The following is a 12,222-nucleotide window of genomic DNA, read 5'->3' on the forward strand; positions in this document are numbered from 1 at the left end:
ACAAAAATACTTTGCCTGAAAACGAACATTGGATGAGGCTGCGAGAACCATGATTTTATAAGTGTATTCATGGTCAAATATTAAGTACAGTCAAAGACGTAATGGATCGAATGAGGTCTTTGCTAAATTAACAATTAGTATTCGAAAAGAATGAGCGGCATCTACGTAAGACTTCGTTCAGAAACTTTCAATGAACTTCTCAATGTCGTGCAAGGTATTTGTACGAAATGTAGAAGGTTGTTCATTGAACATCGTCAATGATACGTGTTGTATATGCTGTAATGAGACGGAAAACACGTGAACGAAGCACGAAGCACGAATTTAATCTACCGTGTATAACATTACGTTGTGAATTAATGAACTCATAGCTATTTGGGTTGACGGTCAGAAATTGTGTCAAGGCTCTTCAGGACGACGAAGACGAGGAAAACAAGTGATTTAAATGTGAGAATTTTCAAACGTGTATCGACAAGGAGCTTTTCATGCCGTATGTGCCGAATCTGTATGTACATACGTGAAACATATCATAAAATATGAGAACTTTATGAGAACGACTAATATTTTTGCGCAACCGATAAGATATTTCCAAAACATTTGATAGAAATATGTATATATGCTATAGACAATTTTTACCAACTCTATAATGATTTCCCTCGTACCTTTTAGTTATGTTATTTTTACAATCGGCGTTATTGAATCAGAAGAAACTATGTACATAGTTCTACGTATATATACGGTGTACATATAGATATGCGTATATTTAAATGTCACGTGTCGTGTGATCAAAAATATGATGAATTTTTAAATAAACCTCACGAGAGTCATTTAACTGCGATTAAAATAATATTAGGATTACCTAACGCTTTTTTATTAAACTTCCTGTATTCTATTAGCAATGACGATATTTCTCGGCATGACGTATTAAACTCTTAGATAATTAAATACTATGACTACATTTGCACAGAAATATTTCAATACTCATTTATAGGTGTTAATACTACATTTTTGTGTTTTTTCTTTTCTAAATAACCGGAAATGTAAAGATTACATGCATAATTCGCTGGTTCGATTATTACCGTCAAGCATAATTTTTCCCCGGTATAATTTTTATAAAAAAAGGGGAGAAAATTCTAGGACTGTTTTTCTGTCTCTCTTTTTTGCTCTTTGTAAAGAATACGTTCCACGGAGTAAGTTCTCTACGTACTTGTGACCCACATTTCGCGCAGGCGAAAGACTTGCTCTTCTACCAGCAAAAATTGACGAGAATTGTTTTTCCAGCCGTTTTACATCGCTCATTTTCTTCACGTCAGTATTTGGCGCGTTTTTGTGCAACCGATCAAAATTTGCCAAACAAGATATTTATCGATGATAAGATAGAATATCCTTTCATTTTACTGAAGTCTTTTCATATCTTTTACCTTAAGAAAGATTAAACGACGTGAAAGTAAAACGTGAAACGCAACGATGAAATTGCGTTGAAAAGTCACCGGTAATATTTTTATTCGTCTTTTTCTGTATAAATTATCTTCGTACTTAGTATTTATTTTTAACAATTTTTAGCCTCGTTTAATGTGAAATCTAGTTTATTCTGTACTTAACTAGGTGAAAAAATTCACAAAGTATACATTGTAATGATTCTGTTGTAGACTATTAATACACATATATTTTTACTTGTAAATTTTTAATAATCTAAAAATTTACAAATAAAAGTTAAAAATTAAAATCAACATATATTTTATATAATTTAAATTGTTATCGAAGGTGAATTAATTTATTAGATACTTGTTTTAATTACATGAAATTTGATAATTTGTTGCATCTCGATATATACTTATTGTGCCAATTTATATGGAAAAAAGTTACAACCGGTAAATACCGGAAGCATATCGTGAATCCGATAGAGTATACCATCGTCAGATTTTCTTGTCGTAGTTAAAGAGATTTTCTTCCCGACTGAAAGGATATTTAGAGGCTTCGGAATTCAATATCAATTACATATGCGTTACCTGAATATTTTCTGTTTACTATAATAGGATACCATTTTACAGGCTCTAAATAGCTGTGTCTTCTTTATATTTATAACATATATACGATGTGGTAAAATGTTAGTAAATATTAAAAATATCTTTCCTATTTTGCAACTAAAATTATTAAAAGAGATTATTATATCGTATCATATATTATTTAAATATTATTATTAAAAAGTAAATTTTATCGTCTATTTTAACTGAATTTCAACCTTCACATTTCTTATTTCTTACATTACATGATTAATCGAAATCAGCCTTTGTTATCACTTCACATAAATTGTTAATTTTATTATAAAATCTTTGCACGCGTTGTAATATCAAATTATTTTAAAGAAAATAACATCTTTAATTTATCTTTGACATTTAGAAATACAAATAAATGTGAAACAAATACATCTTATCTATACGATGCAAAGAACAATTTTTGAGAAATACACTTTTTTCTTGTTATGAATACAAATGCCTTTTTCTTGTAATTTGAAATGACCAACGTTGTGTCAACTATAGAATCTCTTTGCAATATTCTATGGCAATATCTTTTCATACTATCGAGTTCCTGTTGCATAATATCTCTGCAATAAACGCACAAAGGCCAACGAAAAGCCTCTTGTACGGGAACACAACTTATTGAAATTCGCACTATTAAAGAAAAATAACTTTTATTATAATTCCTTTGTAATACTACGTTGTTTCTATCTACGCTGGTTCCGGTATGTCCAGTTCAAACGGAGAAAGTTCGATTCGTGTGCACAGCCGTCATTTGTGCGAGAATTAAAATGGTGTCAAGAACGATGATATTACGTTAAAAATATTACATCCTAATTTATCACTTAAAGAAAGGAACAACTTTTAGAAAAGAAGTGTTGCAATAGGAATGGCAAGTGGAAGCTTTATTTTTTGCAAAATTCTATAATATGTTTTATGTTTGTGAATATAAATTAACAAAAATAAGAAATCAAACAACTTACACCTACAATATTATATATGTAAAATAACAATGTATCTGGTATATGCTATTTATCGCCTATGATATATGTACTTATTATCGGATCTTCTTTTCTATATCTAGCTACCAGAGAATTTTTCTTTTTAACCATATGTTCATCGTCGCACCTCTTTTCTTATTAGATTATGACAAAGCAACGAAATGCTTCTGTCACGATATATGTGGTTATTCATCGAACCATCTGCGCGATGCAATTTCGCTTAATGTACGCATCAAATTTAACGGTACCTACCCTAGTGGATAAGATCGAATGATGCCGTTAAAATTGTTACAATATGTATCTGCATCATGCGTTTCTTATACTCCTAAGTATATAAGATAATATACAGATAATACGCGTAGCAATGTGACTAATTTGATAAATCTTTCTTTGGTAATGGTTTACCTATAAATTATAGAAAATTGTATTTCACACTGAATTTAAGAAAACTCATAATTTGGCACAGTAATTTATAAAATGTGGAAATGTATACATTTTATACTATAGCGGAAAGATATAAAGGAATATATCGTTAATTATAATTTTGGTTGACCTACATGTACTTCAATTTCCTTTTTACGATGTTCCCTCATTTTTATACTAATGTTACCTATCGTAGATTTAAATGGCATATATTAATGATATTTTTGTATTAGTGCTTGTTATTAATATAGTTTTTTTGTTGTCCTAGCAAAGGGATAACGTTAAAAGACGTCAATATTATTAAGAATTATTAATGAAAATTATTTTATAGATAAATATCATATAGATTTTATGATCAATGTTAAGCCAAAAGATAAGGGTTATAATGATAAATAAAAAAAAAATGCTTTATCCTTTATGACATGATAAGAGACATTTTTTAAATAATTTATGTGATGTCAACTCTGTTGTTTGTCATGAAATGTGAAAATACATAATGTTTGATCTTGAAAAGATATATGGAAACATAGTATTAATTATTATTTTAATTGGCATGAACAGATTAACGTGTGCCTATAATATAGTGTCATATTTAATGTTAACACAATTTTAACTTATGTGCCTAATATTAACGTTATGGCTATAGACAAAGTATAGCTCTACTAATAATATCTTTAAGAAATGAATGTTCGTCATTTCATCATATGATAGGATTCTATTTATAAATAAGCTTACTTGTCTAATCAGTGCACTTTGTCTATGCTATAGTCGTCGAGTAAGAAGATCATCTGTCAATTAGAATCCAAATTCAACCTATCTGTAACTTATCCGTATCTTCATCTGTTTCTCCGTTTTTTTACAAAGTATTTTTCACTACTACGATAGACCAACGATAGAGCAACTGTTTAAAACGATTAATTTTATTATCATCCGGTCATCTATTTCACATAAAAGGAAAAGACAGTAAAAGGGAAAAATTTCAAATGCAGACTTTGTACGTGGTACAAAACGGTTTTTAAACACAGTGAAATCCGGATGCTCGACAGGTTTAAAAAGCGAATAAGAAACGAAACTAAAAGAGTCGTGGAATAAAGAGAACGCGATCTTTTAACTTGTTTCATCTCTGACGATTGCGTGATATATACGGTCTACAATGTAGAGGCAGTGATGCCCGCATCAAATGCGATGCAGCACGCTTTCTGAGCCTCTTCTATTCAAAAAAGTGCATCTCATGGTGCGTTTAAGTTATGCGCCTGCACGGGTCGCTGTAAGATAGTGAACATGCGTGCTAATTACCACGTCAAACGAATTTTTGAGAATTTGTGGCCGGAAGCCATAAAATCTTTCGATTAAATAGCTGGTTTTTATACATTTACATATTTTTATACATAGAAATTCAAGAGTACAGATAGTATGGAAAAATATATTTATATAATATCCATAGTATTCGTAACAATTATATTTATGACCACAATTAAAGAAACCAAAGTTAAACAGTATCTGTATTATTGGCTGAATATTAATTATAATAGGTATTCCACTTTAGATATTTTATAGATACATTTTTGGATATTATGCGCGTCATATTCATTTTTGCACTCTTAAATTTCCCATGAAATCATAAAAATCCGCGGTTTACTTATAATATTTATGATGAAATTGTTTTCTATTTATGTTCGATATTTTTAATTATGTTCCTATAAACATAATTAATTCGTAGAAGAATATCTACGATTTACTTTTGGTATTCAAAAAAGATTTTTACTGTTAAAACAGAATGTAACACCTGGAAGGAATTGTAAGCATTTCATTGATAACGGATTGCTTAGGATTAAATTGCTCTTCGGTTTTTTTAAATAGGTTTTGATTAATTTAATTGAATTTAGTTATGATCTTCAATCATTATACGTATAACTCAATGGAAAAAATGGTACGTCAGTAATAAAATCTTCAAGCTATATTTTCATAGAAAAAGTTTTGTATATTTAAAAATATTTAAACGTTGATGAAATGAGTGTTACTATCGTCATGAAAAACATTTGTATCGTTTCTTTCCTACGTAACTACAAATTTTATCTCATTTAATACACTTACATAGTTAAAAAGATGTATTTGTATTACTTTTCCAATCAGCCTTTCTATTACCAAAAATTGTATTAAGAAGGTAGATCAAGTTACGAAACGGTAGCGGAAGAAATAAGAAGAGCAATAATCTTTACATTAAATTCTATTTTAATTCATTGTTCGATTTTTCTTAATAAAAATCTTCCGAAAAATTAATTTCCTTTCGGCAAAGTGAAATCAATGGTTTTTGTTATTACTGATTATGATATTAAAATGCAACAGTTGAAAAAGATGGTATTTTGTAATATTTATCAATGTGTGTCAATGAAGAAACATTTCATTGTTACAGTAAATGTATATCGAGCGATCGTATAAACGATCGATGAAATCATTGATTTGTCATTAACGTTTGACGAATCGTACAATACGTCCATATAAAATTCACAGGTATTTTTCACAATTTTTTGATATAGATTTTACGAGGAATTCACGTTTTAATCTACTTTTGCTTAGCTAAAATATTTGTGGTGAGGGAAGTTCAATAGCTCGTAAGCTGATTTACATGAATCGTAGTGTATTTGAGGCTGAAAAATTCGATCACATCCATAGCGAAGTTGTATCACTTCAAATGACAAGAACAGCTAGAAAATGTCGATAACTCGATAATGTCAAGGTGTCAAAACCGTGTGCACGTAAACGCGAAAAACTTTAAACAGTTTTTGCAGTTAGTCTTCGTTATCATAAAAGGAAACAATATCTTTGAATCTTATCTTTTATGACATTTACTTTTTCTAAAGCAAATCATGTATGTTATTATTTATATTCAGTCAATTAAAATTCTGATTTCTTCATTTAATGTCAATAATTCATCTACATTAAATTAATCAAAATCATCTATACATTTTATCTATATATATTTCCGAGTTCAAAACAAGATCTTTAAAAGATCGACTTTAATTCAGATAAGGTTTATAACACAACAGATAATATTATATATGTATAAAAGGAGTTCATGAGAACTTACGATTAATACGAAATACGAGCATTTCTGCCGAAAATGTTCAAAAATCGGATGTTCAATACCTACATTCGATGATGGCTCATTAACGTCGTTAAAATATCATGAGAATACATTTTCGTTAACACAACGAGTAACGTTACGCGGTCCATGCGTAACCAGGTGATTCAATCGTCAAATTTCGCCCCTAATCGGAAACCGATCATTACGTCGCAACAACGATTCGAACTTTACGTAACTGTTCGCGACACGATGGCTCCCGAATAAGAAAAACACTTGAGATCGAACATTTGATGATGTATCCGTGACGTAGAGTTACGTCGCTTCAGAAAAAATTCGTTCTATTTTTACGAACCAGATGGTAGCCGTCTACCAAGTTCATCTATACACAGACCGGCATGTGTAACGTAGAAAGTATAGAGTGGTAGCCGAAAAGTGGCGGACGTAAACGTTGTTGGAACGATCGTAAAATTCCCCGCCCCGCCCTTGACAACCCCCTGAAATATTCGGGTCCAATGCGTGAACATCGATTCCATGGAGCATTTTCGCGTGCAGGAAGATTCAAAGAACTACTGACCTTGAGCTTGTCGTAGGTTGTGTCGAGCTCGAGACGGTGCACAAAGGGGTTCAGGATGTCAGCGCTGAGGGACGCAGTATCCACGTCCTCGTGCTTGCTCCGCATTTTTCCATTCGCCTCATCCATATTCTTTTTTCCGAGTGGTCACGAACAGAAAAAGAGAGAGAGAGAGGCAGAGGATAGGAAGGAGACAGAGGATCGAAGAAAGATATATACGGAGGGATAGCAAGACAATAAACGCGGCTTAGTAGCCTGACGTGTCACACACTGCAAGCCGCGAAACGTCGATATGTATCGGTAGGTGCGAAACTTTCCGGCGATATGATTGAGCTTCTTTACACTGTTTGTAATGAGGTACGAGCCGAGACAGACAGGTAAAAAAAAAATGACGAAGAAAAAAGAAGGGAGCTCTTAATCAGCCGTGGCGAGACATGATCGTACGCGAAGGGGTTGTCGGTCGACGATCTACTGTGCTCGCGGTCGACTCGACGGAACGAACCGGCCAAATGCTCTCCGACTATTACCGAACCCCACCGAATGCATGGGGGATACTGTCGGATGCGTGCGCATCTTGCCGCCTAGTCGAAAGTTCCTTCGGGTATCTCCGTCAGACTGCCCCTGTGAAAGCGAAGTGGCAGGAAGAAGCCGAGTCAGGGCCGCTATCTTCGTTCCTAGGTGCCCTTCCCTTTTCTACGTTTAGGTTTCTGAAGAGCTTACTTCACTTAAGATAAGTTTACTTTTAAAAAATTATCATCTTTTTTTTGAGGCGAATAATTTTATATTATTCTTTTTTCTAAATTGAAATTAAAAAGTAAAAATTAGAAATGTAGTGAATTTATATGCTGCATCATTTAATTTTGAATATTTTGTATAAAACTGTATGATATTTAATGCTTTTTTGTACTGTATAGTACTGTATACTATTACGTGAATGAGAAATCTCATAATAAAACGTCACTTTATTAATCGTAAGACAACAGGGCCGGCGTGACTTTTTGCGGGGCCGGGTTTGAAAATTTTGCGGGGCCTGAATACACATTCAAATCCTACACTTAAATTTTACAACGAGGAATTATTTATTTACAAATGCTGTTACATATTATATATTTTTTATAAGCAGTTTTTTAAACAAATCCGAGTAATATTTTTTCACATCCATAATTCGCTTTCAAGGGGTAAAAAATTCAATGAAAGTACAAAATCTGTAATAATGTATGCCTTTTGCAAAAAACTATTGATGTAGTTTAATTTCTTTGAAAAGTACATTTCAAGTACAGGATATGAGGACTTTCTGGAGTTACACTGAACTTTGATGATTTTTGTCACTCCTCTAAACTGAATTATCGCTACTAAGAAAATGTCTTGCACCTGTTAATGGTATTATCATTTTGTAAAAAGTTAATCAAAATTGGTATTTTTTAATTGAGTAATTTTCGTAAACCGGGGACAGAGCGGAAGAAGGTAGGACTCACTCTTGTAGGGTTCTGCGCCGAAGGGGGCGCTGCGCCACATTGGTGGTCATAGGGGTCGACACGTCAAGAAGGTTCTGGGATCTCCTCGGACTTGCACAACGGCCCAGGGGATGGCGTTGAGAGGGCTGGTCCCTCCCAATGCCCGAATTAACTTAGAAACGACTCCTCTAGAATGGGAGAAGGCGCAGGAGTGTTCCGGTAGTAGTTCGAAAGAGGTCCCGGGGCACCCTTGTAGGCCCTCAGGCGGACCACTGTGAGATTTTAGTCAGTCCGACACTATTCCGCCGCTTCCTAGAAGAGCGGCGGGGTGTTCATGAAAATTTCCCCACGTATAAAGAAAGAAAAGGTTATGTTACGTACAGATAAATTAAAAAATGTAAGCGTATGTTAGTGTCAAAATTTTTAATCAAACGTTTCGTTTAAAAATGTTAGAAGTATAATCTAGGAAGGGAAATAATCATGATAGAGAATAAATTTTAATACTTGTTCCTTTGAATTAAATAGTATATTTTTGAAACAAATAAATAGCCGTGTTAAATTAAATATATAAAAAGTTTTAAAATTAGGTAAGGGTCTAAAACTATTCGATGTTCATGGTTACGAGAAATTCACAGAATCAGGGAAGTAATTTTTGACGGAGTTAACGAGTGATTTCTGACCAATTCAGCTAGAAGAACTATTGGAAATTAACGTCTAATTAACTTACTTGGTATCTAGTACATGAAATATATGGACTATAATAGTTGCCCAATAAAAGTAGCATTTTATGAAAAATTCTGGAACCTAATGGCAGCTATAATATTTTCGATATTAAAAACGATCGTATATATTTTTATAATTTTGTCAATGTTAATAAATTCTGCTTATAATGCTCTTATTTAGAATTAAAAAAATATTCTTTTAAATTTTATATGTAGGTAATTTAATTTTTAATAACGGTGTTAAGTAAATAATTTTTAAGTGTGTCAATTGTTAAAATTTGTAATTACTTCTTGTGAAATGAAAATTACTGCCACTAAGATACTGTAGTAAACCCAATTGTAAGAATGATCAATAAAAGAACAAAGACGAAGGAAACAGATACGCTTTAAAGTGCAGTTTATAAATCGGAAGTTTTTCCATAGCTTCGTTCTCAAGGTATCGAAACTTTAAACATTAATGATATAGAACGTTCTATAGAACGAGGAAGTTATATTCTCATAATCGTGTAAATAAAAAATTTTGTTCCAGTTCAAGGCACAATGATAAACCAATCTTTCAAAGACTACTAACTTATTCTAAACTAAACTAGATTTCAAACTAATCTATATTTCATAGATACATTTATTATTATCAATGTAGTTAAGTAAATTATACATAGGTAAATAAAAGATAAATATAATAAATTAATTCTGTATTTATAAATATAATAAATTTTCTGTATTTATTTAACACTATTTTTATATTTTCTGTAATTTAATATCGATATTTTTGCATTTATATATGTACGTATATTTCAGATACAATGGTTGTGCTTCGCTCTATTCTAAACACAATTAAACGGAAGAAAGGTTCTTGTTTCTCCCTGTTTCATGTAAGCTGTGCTTCTGTATGAATGAATGAGTTCACACAAGAGATCAGTTTTACGAACTTTGTGAAAGAGATCTCAAATCGTCAATGACAGTACTATCAATGCCGCGACTAACCAGTAATCAAGTGTTTTTTATCTAAATAATTATAATGATAATGTAATATATTATATCTACAGAAATAATTCGATTCATAAAATGAAGCAAACAATTGCATTAATTGCATAACTTATCCGTTAATCGTTTTCTATAGTAATTTTCTTCGCTAGAGTGTATTGATAGGTGCAACAACGTTTGCATATGAAGTAAGAAATTGTGTAAATCAGGATTTGTAGAAATATGATTACTTAAACAATATCTTTATATGACCAATTATTATTTAATATAATGATAGCAAATTTTGGATTGATTTCATCTATCTGTGTTGCGAATTTTGTATTTATAACACATTGGATACATCAATACAAAATTTTCTTCGCGGTGATAACATTAGTGTGAATCAGCGCTCTCTGTTTCTTTTACCAGAAGCTATTAGGACATGTCCAAAGTTGTTTAATAACCTATAGACGGCATGGCAAAGGAAGTACATAAATGTTTGATAAATTATTTCTCACAGTTAGAGAAAGTAGATTGCAAGTGGAATGAATTATCCGAGGAAGCTAAGCGACCTCTACACGCGTTGAGAAATCAATCAGAGCAACTCCGACACGTCATAAGGTAACGTTAACTTTCTATTTTTTGTCACGAATTTTATCATTGCTTCAGACGTTATGCGCATACAGTAGCTAGAGTAGAAACTCAACACATAATTCCGAGCTACGTCGATATTTCAGAGAAGTAGAAATTTCATTGATCTACCATCAGATGTCGTTCTGTTACAGCAGCGAAGTTGATGATACAGAACTCTGTAAAGTAAATGAACTACGCGAAAGATTGATTTTTAAAATTCTTATGGGGATCGACAATGAACTGACATTGCTGTTCAACATTTTAACGCGATTCAATAACGTTAATCAAGTAAATAAAATTTTCATCTCTACATTCATATCTTACTTGTTTGTTATACATATAACCTTAATTAATTCTTCTTCTCTTATTGATTACAAAGAATTGAAGGTAGTACACTATCATTTATATAAAAAGATTAATTTTCCCAGAAACTGTTACATAATATCGCATATAAAAATATGTAGAGATAATTATGTCAAAGTAAAAAGTTAATTAATCGGTGATGTGATAGAATTATTGAAAATGTTACTTTAGGACTTAAAAAATCGTTTAAACAATCTGGAAGATGCACGAAGCAAGGTTTCGCTAGACGAGGGAACAATGAAGGAATTAATCAATGGGACACCCTATAGACCACGATTAAATTTGCTCTTAGAATGGGCTATTGAGGCTTTCAATTACTACCATGAATTGTATCTTTTAATTGGAAATATTTCTCAGATTTCAACGTTACTGTATCTATGTGTAGATTTTTCTTAATTTATAAGATCTTTAGATATCTTCTGATCAATGGAAATATGAAACAATTCAATTACAAAGATGAAGATACGATTGAAAATTTAACGAAGTCTTTTGTCGAGGACCGGTTTAAAAGGGCGCAGATCGAACGTAAGTGCCTGGCTTTAATTAGCATTTTAATTAATTAGCAATTTTGTCGTTAATTTGCATTATTTATTACAGGTATACTATATTTCACGCAATTCTTAATAAAAGAGTCTTTACGTTAGAAATTTTTTTTTATTGCGTATAACTACCACAGATCTTCATAAACAAATATTTTTAGAGCCTGCAATATTTTATATATAATTAGAATAAATAAAAATATCTCTATTTATATTATTTCTTCAATGACTTCATCTTCCTGAAATTCAAAAAGTTTCTGCGCACAGCAAACCATAAGTATACCGAGTGAATTCGCAAATATGTGTTTTTATATTTGTATACTTCACAAAATCAATATATGAAAACTTAATTCATACAAAATAACGAAAACTAATTGCCTGCGGATTATGAAATCCATAGTGAAATAGGTATTACAAGTAGTATAACCTGTTATATAAGTTCACAGTCACAGA

General features: G+C 31.7%; 2 protein-coding genes across 4 annotated transcripts in view; one reads left to right on the forward strand and one right to left on the reverse strand.

Moving 5' to 3' along the window:
• LPCAT (lysophosphatidylcholine acyltransferase) overlaps positions 1–7,646 on the reverse strand; it is a 25,905-nt gene extending 18,259 nt beyond the window's left edge. For both annotated transcript variants that reach the window (XM_033337955.2, XM_033337954.2), the window contains exon 1: positions 7,099–7,646. In XM_033337955.2, coding sequence (XP_033193846.1) covers positions 7,099–7,224 — 126 coding nt within the window. In that variant the 5' untranslated portion in view covers positions 7,225–7,646. The remainder of the gene's footprint in view (positions 1–7,098) is intronic.
• A 2,993-nt stretch (positions 7,647–10,639) lies between these two features.
• LOC117158728 (uncharacterized) lies at positions 10,640–11,981 on the forward strand. 2 transcript variants are annotated; one of them, XM_033337942.2, is made up of 5 exons: positions 10,640–10,855; positions 11,023–11,155; positions 11,402–11,559; positions 11,643–11,755; positions 11,828–11,981. In XM_033337942.2, exons 1-5 carry the CDS (start codon positions 10,710–10,712, stop codon positions 11,872–11,874), a joined length of 597 nt encoding a protein of 198 aa, XP_033193833.2. In that variant the 5' UTR covers positions 10,640–10,709; the 3' UTR covers positions 11,875–11,981. The 2 variants fall into 2 exon arrangements, with proteins under 2 accessions (XP_033193833.2, XP_033193831.2); XM_033337940.2 differs by having other exon boundaries at positions 10,644–10,855; positions 11,020–11,155.
• The last annotated feature ends 241 nt before the right edge of the window (positions 11,982–12,222 follow it).

The sequence above is a fragment of the Bombus vancouverensis genome, chromosome 1 (genome assembly GCF_051014615.1).
Source record: "Bombus vancouverensis nearcticus chromosome 1, iyBomVanc1_principal, whole genome shotgun sequence".
NCBI lineage: Eukaryota > Metazoa > Arthropoda > Insecta > Hymenoptera > Apidae > Bombus > Bombus vancouverensis.